Source organism: Opisthocomus hoazin, chromosome 7, assembly GCF_030867145.1.
Source record: "Opisthocomus hoazin isolate bOpiHoa1 chromosome 7, bOpiHoa1.hap1, whole genome shotgun sequence".
NCBI classification, from domain to species: Eukaryota; Metazoa; Chordata; class Aves; order Opisthocomiformes; family Opisthocomidae; genus Opisthocomus; species Opisthocomus hoazin.
In genome coordinates, this window is record NC_134420.1 from 11,835,802 (window position 1) to 11,854,473 (window position 18,672).

General features: G+C 40.0%; 1 protein-coding gene across 6 annotated transcripts in view; it reads right to left on the reverse strand.

Annotated features, from left to right (window-relative positions):
* MICAL2 (microtubule associated monooxygenase, calponin and LIM domain containing 2) overlaps nucleotides 1–18,672 on the reverse strand; it is a 136,416-nt gene that overhangs the window by 73,812 nt on the left and 43,932 nt on the right. For all 6 annotated transcript variants that reach the window (XM_075425076.1, XM_075425075.1, XM_075425080.1 and 3 more), the window contains exons 3-15: nucleotides 17,563–17,770; nucleotides 16,787–16,903; nucleotides 15,524–15,625; nucleotides 13,591–13,746; nucleotides 12,547–12,647; nucleotides 10,728–10,985; nucleotides 9,688–9,803; nucleotides 8,346–8,472; nucleotides 8,051–8,141; nucleotides 7,808–7,955; nucleotides 5,174–5,373; nucleotides 4,561–4,667; nucleotides 199–270 (exon numbers count right to left, since the gene is read on the reverse strand). In XM_075425076.1, coding sequence (XP_075281191.1) covers nucleotides 199–270; nucleotides 4,561–4,667; nucleotides 5,174–5,373; nucleotides 7,808–7,955; nucleotides 8,051–8,141; nucleotides 8,346–8,472; nucleotides 9,688–9,803; nucleotides 10,728–10,985; nucleotides 12,547–12,647; nucleotides 13,591–13,746; nucleotides 15,524–15,625; nucleotides 16,787–16,903; nucleotides 17,563–17,770 — 1,803 coding nt within the window. The remainder of the gene's footprint in view (nucleotides 1–198; nucleotides 271–4,560; nucleotides 4,668–5,173; nucleotides 5,374–7,807; nucleotides 7,956–8,050; nucleotides 8,142–8,345; nucleotides 8,473–9,687; nucleotides 9,804–10,727; nucleotides 10,986–12,546; nucleotides 12,648–13,590; nucleotides 13,747–15,523; nucleotides 15,626–16,786; nucleotides 16,904–17,562; nucleotides 17,771–18,672) is intronic.

Below are 18,672 nucleotides of genomic sequence, written 5' to 3' on the forward strand. Positions count from 1 at the left end.
CACATCCCTACTAAATGACTTATTTAAATTTAGCTCTTCTTTAGTGTGCACCACACTAAATTCAAGGTTTTAAGGGGAGAAGCTTTTTGTTCCCGTCAAGCACAAGAAGCCAAGCCCTGGCCCCCAGACTCCTGCTGCCTCCTCAGCTCTGGTGATTATCAAGGAGCTGGATACACGTGGACACCACTGAACACCAACCTCCTCGAAGACACCAAATAGACCTTTTCGACGTCTTTTATTAGTCTCATTTTCTTCTGTTTTCCCTTCAACCTGAAATGGTAAAGCAAAAACAAGTTCTATGGATTACTGCAGCAGTTATCAGATTTACCCAAGCAGTTCCTCCCAGAATATTAACTTTCATAAACAGGCAAGTGTGGTCTAGCCTGTGTTAGACAAGGCAAACGCAGGAGAACAGTGCCAGCGTGCGGGGGTCCCCACAGCACTGACGAGCCCCGTTATCCTCCCCAGCTCAGCAGGCTCGCTCCTCACGTGAGGGGCCTGGTAGTCCTTGTGGCAGTTATCATGTACGGAGAAGCTGCCCTGTAACGCCTGACTGGGAGCTCTCATGGGACTCTGGTGGGTGAAAATACATGCTTGTACACTTGGTCGAACACAGGCCCTACAATGTTGGTGTTTACCTTTTCCTCTTTCAGTACTGAAGAGTTTATAATTCATAAAGCACTAGCACATCCTTGAAGAAAAAGGCATTACAGCATCAATTATTTGCGAATTTTAATCTAGACTAGTTTTAATCTAGACTAGTTTCCAGGTAAGTAAAAAATCCAGAAACCCCTCACTCTTCCACCATGGCTATCACATCTTTTTTTAACCTAGATATCTGCATGCAGGTCATGTGTTCATAGTGCAGACGTATCTCCTTTTTTGGAGCAATTACTGTCTGCCTTAAAGGTCTGTCTCCCTTGTAAGGTTCATCTTCCTGCCTACGGCTTTATGTTACAGTGCTTAAGCAACCAAATCACCTATTTTGTGCTCGAGCTATGCACATATTTAATTATTTTACTGAACTAGAGATTACACAAATAATAAATAATACTTCACACTCAGTCCGTGTGAACTTGCGAAATAGTCAATGCTTAAAAATTTCTATCAGGTCTTATTCAAATCAGTCTTGAAGATTTAGTACAATGGAGATTTTTTTTTTTTGTCTGATAAATGTCGTGTTAGGTTACATTTTATGAACAACAAACTACATTCCACTTCTTTGCATCTGCCACACTGTAAACTTCGTGATTGCTCAGCGAACTTAAAAAAAATAAAGAAGAATAAAGAGAGAAAGATCAAAGAAGATAGGTTTCCTTTGTATACTGTTTGTAATAAATCATTATGCAGTGAATAGAAGTAATCCCAAACAACTTCGGGGCAAACACCAAAAGAATCAGACGATAATATTTTGATTACTTTGTATGCTTTGGTACATTGTGTCTCAAGCACCAGCTCTCAGTAACCTAGCTTTACACCACCTATAGCCATTAGTGTACCAAGGAAGAGTGAACAACATAACAGCACAATGTATTCTGCATAATAATCTGTACCACATAAAAGCAGAATTTGCCTAAATGAATGGAGTAAACAAGATGTTGTCTTTCAAAAACCTTACATAAAGGACTTTCATTAACATCTTTACAAAGAAGTGAAAGACAAAGCAACTTAATTGCCCAGCAAAACTCCAAGAAAAAGGACTGTGCCCTTTATTGTGTAAACACTTCCATTCATTTATTCGTCCAGAGCACAGGAAATCTCAGTTCCTCTCCAGCCTGGCAGACTCTCATAGGAGAATGGAAAATATTACCCAGCCCTGAACGTGATGCCAGGACAGCTACCGCCACACCAGCTCCAGGACCTGCTTCCCCATCTCTCATAACCTGCGCCCTGGTAAGGATCCTTCCTCCAGACAAATGAAAGGACAAACTAGATGGTAGGGGAAGTTTCATAAGCGACAGCCTGTTACCCCAGCTGGTTTTTGACTCTGCGACATGCGCATGCTCTCCTCCAGTCCTAGCTGAGTAATGCTCAGCACCACTTCTTGCAAAGGAAAGAACTGTAAAACTGAAGCCAAACTCCTAACCCAAGCAGTTGCTTTCCAGGGAGCTTCATTTCCCATCCAGTTTCACACAGTTATGGCACTCGCAAGTCTCTGTCCTAACCCGAGTACTCTGTTTCTTGCTTAGTTTCACACCCTGTCCACGACAGGGCTGCAAAGCCTCATACAAAATAAGGCCTTGACAGTCCCGCTCCCCAAGCTGATTTGGAAAATATCGCTTCCACTTCTCATTTCAAACGAGCCCCTGTAGTGCTAAACCAAAGGGGCCTGTCAAGCAAATCACCTCATGCTTTCATGTAGTGCCAAGAACTACACCTCCTGTTATGACAGAAGGCTTATTTCATGACGGGAGGTTAGTCAGAGGGCTGTACGGCTTAGTAATGGAAAGCTCTCCCCGCTACTAAAAGTCTATTTACTTCTCCAAATAACTCATGGAAAAACAACAACATTGTGGTCTTGAAAAAAGGTTTTTCTTCTAAAGAAGTCCCCCACAAGTAAAAGCAATGTTTATTTTGCCAATCTGGTTTCCCACTGCTTGGATAGTTGGGAAACATGTCACTTGTTTTTGTGTGTAAGTGGGTGGCAGGGAAAAGTTATCTCCTAACAAGGATGTATGAGGTTACCGAGCAACTGACTGTCCACAGGTTTTGAAAATGTGTTTGTGGATGGAAAATATTCAATCTGTAATTCAGTCTAGGAAATATCTGGAAATTTTGGAGTAATTCTTCAGGTAAAAAAAAAAAAAAAAAAAAAAAAATCACATTTCTACCAAAACTGAGAAGGTAAGACAGTAACATATTTAAAAAGCAAGATATTAAAATACTGAGAAATTGAGTACATACATGTACACATGTACTTTTCTAATAAGGGTACTGAATTCCAAAAGCAGTAGGGAATCTGTACTTTCACAGGCAAAACTTAGAGTCTCTGCATAAGTGTAAATGAAGCAATACAGTTAAGCATTAGGCAGGTCTGTTTATAAAAAAAGAAAGAAGAGGAAAAAAAGACCCATAAAGAAAGAACTTGAGAATCACCATAGTTGATATAGAAACTATAACCTAAGGATCCAAGGCTAACCAAGGAAACTCAAAGCCTGGAACAGTTTTGCATTAAGCTGTGTTTCAGAAAATGCAGAAGTTAAATTCATTTTGGTGGAGGAGTACACGCTGCTGTCTAACTTGTGCTGGTTAATCTGCCACAGTTGGACTTAACACACTGCTGCCTCTGAGCCAAGTTGTGCAGACACTCCCCATTTAAACTGAAGTGAAAATAAAGGTAGGCTTGGCTATGAACGCAAAGTCCCTCCTCAACGTCTCCTTTCAGAAGAGGACCAAGTTAATGAATAGGCAGAAGGTGAAACAGTTTATTGCTGAGTAATTTCATTAGAGTAACTTTTAAATTAAATCATACAAAACCTTTGAAGTTATAATCCATTCAGAAACACGTAGACATTACTCTCACTACACACAGTCCTATGCCAGACAGTATTAACTCAGGTCTTCATAACCCTTCCAGGTCCTGGCGTCTTTAATCAGAACACATATGGGCATGGATGTGTTTTATACAGGGACACACACAGGGCATGGCAGTAAATTTTCATTAATAAGTGACCAAGGGAGAAAAGTGTACGGGTATGACTAAGAGACCATTATCTCAGAATCATGCTAGTCAACCTGTCCACTGTTTGTCACCGTTGCAGGCTTTATACTTCTATAAGGGTTTGAAAGCTTCCCTCCAGAACCTTGAAAAAAAAACCCAAAACAAAACAGCACTTCCTCCCAATCAGTACGCATTCTAGTACACCAGTGATTTTTTGAACTGATATATTATGGCTGTATATTTAACTCTAAGAATACAGAACTACAGTACTATTTTTCTTAAAGGTACAAATAGCCCAGAAAAATTCCAGACTTTCCCATCTCAAAAAAAACCCAAACCCAAAGCCCCCCAAAACAAAAACTTAGCATCTAGCATTGCACAAAACCTCCTAGAAACAGCTTCTGAAAAATTTCCAAAAATAAAACATAAAAGACAACACACATAACTGAGCCAAGATATCAAATATTTGAAGTTAAAAATGGCAATTTATGAACACACCAAATAAAACATCACCCTCCTCCTCTCAGTTTTACCTACACTGAAGAAGATCGACATGGACAATGGATATGAATTCTCCCCAAGCACACCCAAATTCTCACTGTGATTCAAAATTTTGCATTTACAGAAAATCCTTAAGTGGGACTATTATTAATGCTTCAGCAATTTGATACTGACAATGCTTCAGTTTTAGCCTTACAAACATCATAGTGATTGAGTGAGCATGTGTGTATTAGGTTTGTTTACTGTGAAATCTTATTTTACTTAATATGCTCAAAAATCTCCTTACAGGTCTTTTAATAGTAGGATATATATAAAACCCTTATTTCTGAGCCTGACAGTTTATTTTCATCTTTTTTAAAGAGAAACATTTATAGGGCAAGTCTTCCTTTACAACTTACCTTTGGTACTCGTTTTCTTGGTAGACTGATATAATTATTAAAGATGAAATTTGATGACTTTGCTGAACAAAGTTCATTATTTTCTCCATTTTGCTTGTCGCCAGCATCTGTTCAAAAAACAAGTGCTTAGGATATTTCTTCAGGTTTCTTTTTTAAATACGTTGACTAAGCCAGAACTTTCCAGCTGAGCGCTGGTAGCAATTATACATAAGAAAACCAAGCAAATAAAAGTAAATACATACAATGTAGGGTGATTTTTTTTAAAAAAAAGGAAGAACGGACATGCTGCCATATGCAGTCATGCTTACCAGAGAGTCACTGTAACAACCTGATACATGAACTTCATGATGTCAAGCAGCAGTTTTCCAGCTGCTCCTGTTCTCTGAAACCAGCAAGGGCCCACAAAACCTTGGTCTTCAATCAAGTTATTCCCCCTTTCCTTTTTTAAGCACAAGGTAACTATTGCAAACAGAAGCAGGCACGCTCGCATGCCAGAACAGCTCAGCTGGGAAAGGACTCTTGGCACTCAAGAGCAGTGCTCGTAAGCAGCCTGGATGAAGAGCTTCCGCTCCCCAAACATGCAAAAGTTAGGAGCAGCCTGGGTTCAGCTTACCTACTGCCCGCAGAGGTGTGCCCCTGAAAAGTTCGTAAAACTTGGACAGGTACATGACCATGCTGAGCTTGTCAGGCTCCCCAGCCGAGCCCACCTCCTTCCCCGTGGTCACCGGGGGGATCCCAAACTCCTGCTCAGCAACATCGAATGCCAGCTGGTTGTTTTTGACAACGTCCTCTTCATTCAGAGCATCAAAGTCGCTGCAGGGACAACACAGTGGCATCAGTGGCAGTTTGCCCTCTGCTGCCCTCGGAAACACGCAGTGCTCCCTTGCCCATCAGACAGGTACAGAACAGCACCACGAATGAGGGCACAGTCATTTCACTGGGTCAAAGCTACAGAACCTACACAATGCTAAAAGTCTCAGAAATCCCATTATTACAAATCTTGGCTCTACCAGAAACGTAATTTAAAACCTATTTCACTGAACTGGATTGTGATGTAGACCCACGAAAAAGGATTCCCTTACTTATGAAGAAATGCAGTTCCTCCTCAGAAGTGCGAAGAAACCTTTTTCCTCTCCAAATACAGCTGTGGTACTACAGATTTCACCTGTTAGCAACTGACTTTTTAGTTTTGATTAGTTCTATAAATCACCAAAGCCAGAGGAGTAAATTTAGGCTAGCATTTTGAAACAAACATGTTATACATGTGCACACACACATGTACCGGCACTACCTTTCTTTTTAAGGTGTTACACACACAGTTTCAATGAGGATCTCCTGTCCATGTCATAACTGGATTTAGCAGTGCACTAAAGAATATCACACATCTGGAGCTGTGTTATCCATTTGCTAATCCATTTTTATGGGACCTATTCTAAGACTCTGATCCCTTGAACAGCTTCCAAGATTCATGATTAAAATAAACATGTGAATAAATTACAAAGCTCCAGGCAGGGTAGTTTCTTTCCCCTCATAAGCACTGTGAATTTTTGAACCCCCAAAGAATTTCTTTCTCTCCCCGTCACTCACACTCTCTGCCTATTTCTGGTGCCAGGGGGGTGCAGGCAGCCCTCCAGCCCAGCCCTGCTCACAGCCCACAGGCAGCCGCCTCTCTTGACTGCCCGGCTTTCATCTGGCCAAGTCCTTCAGCAGTCCCATTTAATACAAAAAGCCAACAAGATCCGAACACAATTTTAATTAAACAGCAGGAGGTCTATTAGCTCAGGAATGTAAATCAATAGATTTCTAGAGAGAGCAGTGCTAAAGGATGTGCTTTCCACAGACAGCAAAGATTACTTTGCTTTCTACACTCTCTCTGCCCTCCTTACACCCACAAACCCATCCATAATTCCCCTTCTAAACTAACCCAAGGCAAAAAAAAAAAATAATCTTATTCTTACGAGGTTAGCTCTCCCTCTGGGAAAGTTGTATAAACAAGCATGCTGGGTATTGCTCTTATTTTTTCCAACTTGAAAGCTTCCCTCCAGAACCTTGAAAAAAAAACCCAAAACAAAACAGCACTTCCTCCCAATCAGTACGCATTCTAGTACACCAGTGATTTTTTGAACTGATATATTATGGCTGTATATTTAACTCTAAGAATACAGAACTACAGTACTATTTTTCTTAAAGGTACAAATAGCCCAGAAAAATTCCAGACTTTCCCATCTCAAAAAAAACCCAAACCCAAAGCCCCCCAAAACAAAAACTTAGCATCTAGCATAACAGGGCTCCTCATAACAGCACCTCATAACAGGGCTCAATCATTTCACTTATCCACAGTAAAGGGAGGCTGACAATAATTCATTCATGACTCTCAAGTCTGTGCAGGAAGGCAAGAGCATGCATCCGCTGCATTTTGGAGACCCGTGAGAGGACAGAAGAGTCACCCCACCACTGACTGCATCAAGCAGGCCCAGTAACCCAGTGCCAGCAACTGCCATTTCCTGACACCTGTTACACACTGAGCCTCTTGCATCTAACCAAGGAACCTTACAAAATATTCATACGCAAGAAGTTGGGTCTTCTAGGGTTAGGACCTCAGAAACACTGTCAAAGGGGGAATGCTGGCTTACGTTCAATCCCTAAAGCAGTTAATTTTCAAGGGCCAGCCCTTATTGCATTGCCCATGTGCAAGGGCACTGCACTCTTCTGGACAGAGTTCTGCAAAACCACCATCTCCTGTGCACCTCCATGGCCCAACACTTCCCTACACGACTGTAACAGCAACCACTACAATATACTGCGGATGGCTCATTTAAGGCTCACCTAGGTGTTTCTGTAACTCATGACAGTGCCATTATGGCTGTGGTTTTAAACATACACTAAAAACCTGTCTCCAGGGACCCAGGAATGCAACTCTCGCATTCTTTAAGCACTGCAATTTTTGTTTTAAATAGCCATGTGATTCCCACAAACATGATCATAAGTCACAAGGTTCAAAGCCGCCCTAGCTCTATGAAAGCATATATTTATTTTAAATGGCATGCAAGGACACACAGAAAAAACAAAGCACAACCAACCCCACCCTCCCCATCTCCCAAACCTGGCAATGGTGTGCACCTTCTTGCAAAAACCAGCAGTAGAAGACGACTGTAGCATATCAGTGTTGTTCTGGTTGGTCTTAAACTATACTTTGGTAAGTGCTTAGTACATCCTACACTCAACAAGATCTGCAGATGTCACTTACATGAGGTCAGGTCTGAAGTGATGGATAATTGCACACAATGCAAGGCCACTTTTCCAGGAGGTAGTCAGGTCTGTGACATTAACATTACGGTACCCTTCTGTCTGTTTCTGACACCAGGTCAGAAGCTTGTTAGGTCGAATATCTGACTCTGCAGTTACAGTGGAGAGCAAACATTTCAATCAGTTTTTGTATGCTCAGAAAGCTCCAAATATTAAGCCACAGCAAACATGAGATGCAACATACCATGTCTTGAGAGATTCACTGATCTTCTAATGGAGATTACTCTTTCAAGAGGACATTGTTGTAACTCATTGGTCACATATAACTGTCTCACCTATAAGTAAAAGCAATTAGCAAGCATAATGTTAGAATTGCTTGGAAAGAAAAAAAGAGTTTTCTTTCTAAGTTAACTTTATCAACAGCTGGTTCTAAATTAAGGAGTCTCCCGAAGATTTTGTTTATGGACTACTTGCAGCCCTATTTCTCCTGGACAAAAAATTAAACTGTGATTTCACAAGCAAGCTTTTCAAGTACTGACCTGGTGAGGTCGAACATGGCTTGAGTTCAAGTTTGGGTATCTTGTTCCCGGGTCAATGGTATACTGGTCAAAGTTCTTGTTAATATTTTCAGGGGTAGTCTGAGGCAAGAGTCGATAAATGCTCTCTCTTATAGAGAAAAAAGATGCAAGAGTTGTTGATTAAAATAAAGACTATATATATTTTTTTTTTGCAGCTACCTGCACCTTATTTTGATTCTGCCAGGACGAGTGCTATGCTCTAAATGCATAATGAATCCATCCCATTTCCTATCCCCTCTCAGCAAGAGCAGGATGCCAGACAGAAAAAGCACAACAAAAAGACAGACTCTTAGAACTTAGGCCCTTATTTTCCTGAGGCAGGAAGCAAGAAAAAGAGGAGAAAAAAATAAAAGGCAGTTACATCATTCAGTCATCTGGTTTTGCTTTAACGTCCACCCAAGGAGTAACTTCTTTACCACATAACAGCACTAAATCCTGTCATTCTGCAATTCCTATAACCGCCACAGCCTTTTTTATTATGCCGTTCAATTTTCCTTTTGGGACTATGCCATGTTTGAGTCATTCCACAGGCTTCTATCTTAAAACTTCTCAAAGCACTGTACTTAGTAATGCTTCTACTCGCATTTCCGCAACAATGACTATTTCTATTATGTATCTGCCCCAAAAGAGCTGGGCAGCTGTATCGGAGCAGGGCAGTTGCCATAAGGACCAAAGTCTGCAACTTCAACCATCAGACCATGGCGACACCAGGACTGCAGATGTACTTCGTGGCAGATTTTATTGCTCTGGTCAAACAGACATTGTGTAGCGAAGCTTATGACGCAGCATTATAGCAATTCTCCTTTGCCACACATTTGTCAGTCTAAATAAAAAGGGCATCAGGGCTACTAAGCTAAAATGCAGAGTTAAAATCACAGACACCAACTATGAAAGCTGTTCGTGCTAAAGTACTTATCTAGACTTTTTTCAGGATTTTTTTTTTTTAATAAAAAAAAAACATGCTGAGATGGTTGGAGTATGAGTCTTTTGACACAAGGTATCTTTGGTTTATTTCCTTAAGGATCACACTTAATTCTAGTCATTAGTGTCTTAAATTCGTGATTTAAACCCATGTCATGCACATTGCTGGGTCTCTGTATTAGCATGCAGAAGTTTACAGAGCAATGGTCTACTGCTATTGTAAACTGTTCAGTAACTTGAAGGAATGGATAATTTCAACCGAATGCCACTGCAGAGAAGAAGAATATTTCTCCTCTTGGCATTCTGAATTCCACTGCCTTCTACCAATACTGCAACTCTCTAAAACATTGGAAATGATGGAGAAGAGAAAAGCAGCACTCACCGTTCAGCAAGGATTTCTAACGGGGGTTTTCCCTGAGCCCAGCTCCGCACCATCCATGCAGTATCAAAAGCAGCTAAGAAGCCTCTTGCACAGCCAGTACCCATTGGCCAGAAGGGCTGTAAGAAGCATCTACATTTTAATTCCTTGTATTTAAGGTTTTATTACAAAAGTAACTTGCAATGTGAATTTGAAGTCTTGGGTTTCACACTGTCTTAGAAAAGTAGCCCAGAAAGAGGTAAAACACAACACAGCCAACTCTTCCAGTTTTCAGACATTTTTCTCCTCCAAGTCTTAAATAATGAAAAAGACTGCTTTCATTTTTTTTTCTAACTTTTATATTGAAAAATAAATATCTTAACCTCAAAAGGTAAAGGCTGAGGGGGAAAAAAACCAAACAAACCAAACAACCCCACCTCAATACTCAAGAACTGGCAAATGAAAAAAAGGGCAAAAAAGATGCCTTTCTACTCATCTTCTCATTTTGCTTTGGACTGACCTTTTAAAAAATATCAGACTGTCACCACGAGTTTTAAAAAAAGGAAAAAAATTAGTTGCAACATACACTACTCATCTTCTCATTTTGCTTTGGACTGACCTTTTAAAAAATATCAGACTGTCACCACGAGTTTTAAAAAAAGGAAAAAAATTAGTTGCAACATACACTTTTCACTTCAGAAAAAGAGAACATATTAAGGCAAAGAGACTGCATAAAAATTTGGACCAAGTTTTTTTCTATCATGGAAGTCAGGAAAATTATGCCATGTACCCAAGCTGAGGACACACAGCTCGCAGTTTTCAGACAGAAATACAAACTGCATAAAGCAAAACAGGATCTCAGCCACAGACTGCCAGCCAAGCATTAGTTATGACATAAACTATGGTATAAAAAAAGAGAAAAGAAAAATGGAGAGAAAAAAATCCATTCCAAAGAAGGTACTGTTGTTTCAGGACATGTAAGAGAGCACAGTTTGTTCTGGAGGGTAGATTGAATGGGTGGATTGGGGGGGGGGAGACTACTTAGAAGACATTCCAAGATGTACCTCAAGCAAACTATCTCCAACAAGTGCCACCAGCAGCTGATGTCTGTGCCTCTCTCTCACTAGTGCAGCATTTTCAGATGCATACATGGAAGTAAAATCAAACATTGCTACATCTGGTTGCCCATAGTGATTGATTGCAAAATCCAAAGAAGGCAGCTGGTAATTGGTTGCAAAGTCAGCAGCTTCTCTGGCGTAGGACAGCAAATTACTCTGGTTCACATTTTCTGCACAGAGGAGCAACTCAGTATCATTATAGTCCTGCAAGGAGAGAAGCATGTAGAATTAGATACTCCAGCTATCCTCTTTGGATAGGAACATTCCAGTCTCATAGAAGGAGTGGCAACCACACATCTCGCAGTATAAAGAACGAAGTGAGATTTGTCGTCATCTCCAAAAAGTTAATGGACAAACAGAGGTTACTGTACTACCCCAAACAGGAACTGTCTATGCCAACACTGAATAAGCAGCTTTATTTGCAATAGAATATTATAGTGCTTCCTGGTTCCTCAGCTATGTGTTATTTTTATAATGTTACTTCCCTCCCATCAAAAGATGTTATCATCATCACTGCAATGCTTTTTTGCATGTGTGCACCCCACATCTGCAACCACACAAGAGCAGAAATGACCTAACATGCAGGTCTCAGCCTGAAGGTTTGATTTAACATCTCAGTAACAACACATTCAAACTTGGATTGTAGAAGGTTTTTGTTTTTCTGTTTTGGGCTGGGGTTTTTTCCAGCCAGTGTGTTGAAGGACTCCGCCTTTACAGGTCATCCTGCTTAAAGCCAGTGATTATTAATAAGGCACTTTCTATTTACAGCTTAATCGTGGATGAGACCCCTAACACCAGGATGATGCCACAGAACCGCTATTAGCCCAGTTGTTTTAGACAGACTGTTCTTTTTCCCACTCAGCCTTAAGCAGGTCAGGAAAACAGCTCTGACGCGCCACAGCTGCTGCTCCTCTTCTCCGAAGCTCCCCACAGATCTCCTGGGACTGTCCCCACCTACAGACACAGCCCCTCTCCCGCCCCAGCTAGGCATGGCCAGCTGCTCGGCCCCGGGAGCCCCCGTCCTCCAAAAGGGCACGAAATCGTGGCACTGAGCTCAGTGGCCCTTTCAGAATGCCAAGAAGCCTTCTGACAGCTCCCCACAAGTGCTTCCTGCAGGAAATTGTAATCCACTGTTTTGGCACTGTCTTACTTTGCAAGAAAAACTGACCTCTCTTGGGTTTCCAGGAAGAGAAGTTTAAATGGTGCCAAAACGCTTTCTAGAAACAAAAGAAAAAAAACCCCTCACATCTTCCAGCAGAAAGGGGGGAAAGAAGAAGAAAAGGCCTCAAATTCCCAAGTACCTCTGAAAGTTCAGGCATTGTGTTTGTAGCCTCCTTTTATCATGTTTCACCCACTTCACAGAAATTGCAGTTTAGCCTGGGGTAGGTTTTAACACTTCCTCATTTGCCTGATAAAACTGTACATAGCCGTGCTAAGGTCTCCTTTAAAAAAAATTAGGTTTTTATTTTCTGGCGTGATGACCACACCACGTATTTCCAAGGTGAGTCAAGATCCCATCTCAGCCAGTTTCAGAACTTTCAGATTTAGGAAGTATTGTTTTCAGTTCTCTACAGAAACTTTGGGCTGACTGGAAGAAAAAACAACCAAACAAGTCAGAGTAAGATCTAAAGGGTCTCAGCTTTAATGAAGTGATCCAGTAAGTCTATAAACACCCTCTATAACAGGCAACAATGTTTATGCAGATGCTCACACTTATTCTGTGCCAAGTAAATAAAACAGGGTTTTAGCCAGTATTTGTACATACATTAATAATCACTCCTTTGTCCAGAAGGCTCTGCTTTTTTGCTGTCATCACAAAATAATGAGTGCTATCTTTGTAGTAAACAATATTCTCCAGGTCAATTCCTGAAAAGAGATAATATATTTGTTACGAAGTACAATGCATTGTCCGTGTCATTTCCTAACAACATGTGATTGATCCCCACAGGCGTGTTTCCTTCTTGAGATACATCCACTTTCCCGGCTGGCATGAAGCATTAGTAGACAAGATGCTCCAAAACAAAACAAGAGAGGAAATTCGGCTTACCCCACAAGAGTTTATCTCAGCATAATTTTAAAGTTATTTAGCATCCTTTTAAGGAATTAGACAGTTAACTACAGCCTTAATCTTCTGCGGTAGAAAACGGGAACCAAGTGAATAAAGTGCTTTTTAGGTTGCTAGGGCTCTGGAATTGGGTCTAACCAGGAGTTTTAGTTTCTAAAATAATAATAACTAAAAAAACAAATAGCTGTAAATTAAGAATGGAACTGCTTGCACTGACAGTGGATGCAACTATTCTGAAACCCCGTTTCACACACACGCATTTCACAGTTTGTATTTTAAGTATTTATGGCAGATTCCTGTCTAGTTCTTTTAGTTTATCAGATCTACATATCAAAAAGCAAGAATAAACTCCTCCCAGAAATGCAGGGCCTTTTTCACAGGGTTTAAGCTGTCCAGTATGTGAATGAATACAAACAAAAACTATGTCTTAAGGGAAATCTCTGGGCACTGAAAATGCTCTTCTAAATTTGTTCAACATAGCAGACATTTTTACAGTTGAGAAAAATTTAAACATTAAAACAAGCTATGATGTGGCAACACCCAAGCTAAAAAAAGAACAAACCCACTGTACCATAAATGGACACTGCCATCTGCAAGATTCTAACATCAACAGCATTTTATCACTTTTTTTTTATACAACATATTTAAATTGATATTAATAGGAATAGGAGGGTGGCCTGGCAGATTAAGAGTTCCTCTACTGCCTCTTGTATTTGGTTGTGTTAAAAATGAGGATGCACCCACCCGTTTCCTCTTTAAGGTCCTGGAAGAACTTCTGATTGAAGATGAAAGCAACACCACTAATTTCTTCTACCTTGGCTTCTGCAGTTGTATTCCTGTTTATAAAATTGGCAGTGATAGCTATAGCCAGCTTCCCACGAAACTCCTTCCTCCTGAAACCTGGTAAGCAAAGAAAAGAATGAAAAACACTGGAAACTTCACATCGGACTTTCAGGGAGGGTCAGCTCAAGGCAGCTCGGTCTCTTTCCTGTGTCTAGTCCTACACTTCATTTAGCAACACGGTATCAGCAGATTCCATCGTTCCTCCAAAAATGCCTCAACTGCAAAGAGACTTCTTTCCCCACTCCGAGCTGCAAAACTGGAGCTGTACCACATTCGAGATAAAGTCTCACTAAAAAATAAAAGGTCCGGAGGGAAGAAGTTGAACATGAAAAGAAGTTAAGGACAAATGATGACTAAAGAAAAAGGGGCTGGAAATAGAGCAGATCAAATTTAACGGAGGGAGACATTTTTAACATGTTAAATAGCAGATAAGATTTTTGTTATGTAGGTGGTAAACAGCTTATGAAAAAACATTCAAGATCAGCAGTGAAAAGCAGGACAGAAAGATCTGAAAAACAGAAACCTTTGTAACAGTGCTTAGGTGCACACACTACCAGCTAATGAGGTTTTTCACAGATAATAGGTGGTGAAAACTATTCAGTGGTTTAACTTTCTATTTCCTAGGTGAGACTGACTGCAAAGTTACTTGCTCTCACTCCATCCTAGCTTCTTCTTTTCACAAACAAAGCCCACTAAGCCACGATCTTGCCATCATACATTTTTTTCCTCTGCATATTCCTCTTATCTGCAAGTAAATTCTGAAGTAGGACAGAGGGTCCTTAGAGTATTTTTAGCCAATTGCAGATGACTTCTCAGAGAATACATATATTTTCTAAGAAGAAATAGATCAGCTATGAATTTTTGTCTCTGTGCTTCTTGATATGCTCTCATTATTTCATTGGGATAGATTTAATATGACAATACCAGCTTCTGTATGTAAACAATCTTCAGTGCACCAAATACTCCCTTAGTTCCTGGTACTACGATAATCATTGACTTCTCAATAGAGTCTGCAGCTGAGGTAAAAATGATTTCAGTCTGCTGATACCTGACTATTTAAACAGTCTTTTATGGGGGATAGCTGGACGATACTACGGAGAAATTTCTAATAGAGCATTATAAGGAATTAACTCTAAGCATATTACAGTTGGCAGATATAAGAATAAGCAAACTATGAAGTAAATAGTGTACTTAGTGAACTGAACCTAACATGGATATATTTAAAGCTACAAGGGAAATATACAATTAAGTAACAGGTCTGTTCATGTGATACAGGACCAGTTTAGCTGGCGTCTCACTAAGACAGCTCAGGTGGTCTGAATTCTCAGATACTCAAATTCATGAAGCATTTCCACCTGCTTCTCCCTACCTTAGAGTGATTTATTATCTTTTGGTATCATTTCCAAAGGAACTGCTTCAGAAGCAGTTCCTAAATCACCTCTAGAAAAGAGCAATATCTCTGATGCCTTCGTTAAATACCTGGCAGTCACTCTTTGGTCATTAGTTTAAACATATAGTGCAAATTTACAGCACAAAACACAATGCAAAGAGTATGCAATTCCTGACGTGCATCTTGAAGCAAGCCCAATGGCATCATGATGCATTTTGTAGGCAATGCAGATATATCATCACTGATTCTCAGCACTGTGTTAAATGCCTTTATTTTGAGCCATAACTTAACAATAAAAGCAGAAGATACCACATAAAAAAACAGCTTCCACACAGACTTCAGCGGATTGAAAGGTGGCCTGTTGCTTTGTGCTCTCCTCTGACTTTCAGGCCTTCCAAAATACCCAAAAGAGCATTATAAGGCTCAAAGCACACATTCACCTACCTTCCAAAGTGTTCCTGCGACCATCTGCACCAATAATAACATCAAATTCATATTCTGACAAAGGGTGATCCATGGGGAGAAATTCAGCCCTCCAACCTATCTCTAAAGACATAAAGAACATTATTTATTCATTCTTCAGTAACACAACAGAGAAGCTATTTCAGAGTCTGAAGGAACGGCACTAAGATAAATGGCCCACTTCTCATTGAAATGGAGCTGAATTTTGCCTTGGTCTGATAGAGGGAAGTTCTGCTGCAGTCAAAGCTACATTCAGGCAGTATTAGCAAGGTGTCAAGCTCAAACTGACACTAAAAAAAAAAAAAAGGAAGCCTTCATTTGGATTACCTAATGCACTAAACTTCCTCTCAGACCCATATCACAAGAATATGCTTAAGCACTTCGTTCTCACAGAAATAGCCTCACAGTGACCTTATCAGGACAGCATATATATGCTGTTACACCAAGGAAGTGCTGGGTTTTAAAAAAAGAAACGTAGTGTTCCACCGTCAATACTTCTGCTTGTCTTCTAAACAGAAGTTAAACGGAAGTATACTCACAAAGCTAACTTTAATCTTTGTATTAACACAAAGCTGATTATGTGAAAGTGTTTGTATTGCCCACATTTAAAAATTATATATGCTTTAACTACTTAAAAATATATTTATTCTACTGTCACTATATGACCATTTAAAGAGAGATAGCATAGCATTTTAATTAAAGAAAATTTAAAAATATTCTGTTGCCACTATACCCTAAATACTACTCTTCAAAAAATATAAATACTAATCTTAAAAAAAAAAAAATAGAAAAAAAGAATGAGAAATCTTTCTCTATTTTGTTTAAAAATCTTGCATAAGATTGCTGATAAGACTCAGTGTGCCAGTGGGAGTTATATTAATGTGAAAGCAAAATGAGGCCCAGGGAGTTTAATACATCCTCAATATTTATATTATCAATCAAAAAATGTTTTTGCAAGAAGATACCAAAAAGCCACACCAGACTCCCTACAAAGCCTCAAACGCACGCCAGAAGGCATAGTGCAAAACCTCAACTTCTCAGACTGAGTCGTATTTTAAGAATTATCAGTGCTCTGTCACAATGATACTTATCATGCCTATGACTGCATATAGCAAACCTAGCTGAATAAGAAGGGCAAAACTGTACCATTTCTTTAAACACAATGCAACTACCTCGAATGATTTCACACAATGCGTGACACAAAAGAAGTTACTGTGAACAGAACAACATCATGATAAACAGTACTTTGGTTTTCTTGATCTTCAGGCGGTTCCAGGACTTTCACAAATTCTAGATTCACGTGGATTTCAACTCCCAGTATGAGTGCAACTTTGAAGAGGATAAGTTGAAGTTGTCGAATACCTGTAGACAGAGTAACAAAGGTGTATGTACTAGGTAAATAACCACAGCTGCTACCACCATACCAGCCAACTGATACTCATTTTTAACACAAGCATGCCGCGCTATTATTTCCCATACTGTGACAAATGCAAATGTAGCGACCACCTCAGGATGTTGTTCTTTTCCACCTCATTTTCCTCTTGCAGCACAATCTCGCAGGAAATAACTCATTTCAGTGGGTTTCTTAGAATACTTTTTCTGATCTTTCCTTCTAAATGATATTTAAAGGATCTGCTAACCAGTATCTTGACCATTTTAGGATAGAAATTTTTACAGCATATTTCCCTGTAGAATATCCCACTTTTGCATATTTTCTCACTAGAAGGGTTGTGTCTACCTTTGACATACTAGAATGGGTATCAATATTCTTCATGCTTTGTAATAAAAACTCATGGTTTAACAAATCCAGACTAACAAAAAAGCTGCTCCGTAAGACTGTCATTTGTTCAATTGCCTTTTTGCTTGAATGAGACCATTTTTGTCCAACTGTGCGTGTGCATGCACGCACTCGCACATGTTTACGGCTGATGAGCTTTCTGCTAAATCAAGAAAGTCTCCATTAGTCTTCTGATCTCGGTACATGTCTTATCTGAACAGTGCCCACACCCTCATACACTTACTGATGTGATCAATAGATCCTGCACAGAATTTTCCATAAAATTTCTTTGCTCCCAGTCCCCGGAGGTCATGGATTGTAAATGGCCAGAGATGCAACACATTGTTTCTTGAAAAAGTGTCCCGCTTCTCCACGACGACGACTTTGGCTCCCAGGAAGGCAAGTTCTATGGCAGTCCGCAAGCCACATGGGCCACCTCCAATAATTAAACACTAGCAGAGAAAAAGGAGGAGTCTTACACAGGGTTTTGTATTGACTTCCACACAGCTTCTAACTTACTTTATTGGTACAACTTGATATTCAACTGCACTTCTGCTACTGGGAGTGTATTCAAGTCATCTATTTAAATCGATAAACATTCGAATTTTGTTTGCATGTGGTGTTCAGTCAATTTATACAAGACCATAAACTGTGCTTCACGCAGACATAAAAGCGTCTGATAAAAAGATGTAACAGAAGAAACAGCAAAAAGCCAAACACTTGAGTTTCTGCTTGTACATTTCTAACTTGCTCACATTTAGTGTTTCAAAAGTGTTTCCAGTAAACAGGATTACAGCTACATAAAAGGGTGGGGAAAGGAAATAAGTGGTCTTAGTGTAGGCTTTTTTTGTTTTAAAGACGAAAGTGGTGTACATTTGCTAGACTTGTTAGACAAATCTATGATAAGCCAGTAGTCTAACAGTATCAGTTACTGTCTTTCAAGCGAGGGCACATCCTGAATATGCCAATCTAGTTTACCTACTGCTGTAAAGCAGGGCATGTCAAAAGAAGTCAGCAGATTTGAACTGCTTCACCAGAGCCGGGGAACTTGGCCTGTCCTGTTCCATTTCACCTGGTGGTCAACATCCTCACCTTCAGGATAGTCACATTTTAGAAGCTTAAATCTAAGTTTGGGCATCCTCAGAAAAACCACTTCAGAAATGACTACAGAGAATTCTCACCGAAATTTTAGTTGACAGCTGTAAGTTTTCACAGACTAAGAAGGAAAGGATTTCCAGAAAGCAAGCTCATTAAAACTCAAACATATCCAACGCTTACATTTTCTGGACTGATTACTATAAACTGATTAGAAACAGTCTTCTAGACGGACAACGCTGCTGTTCCACTCGCTCCA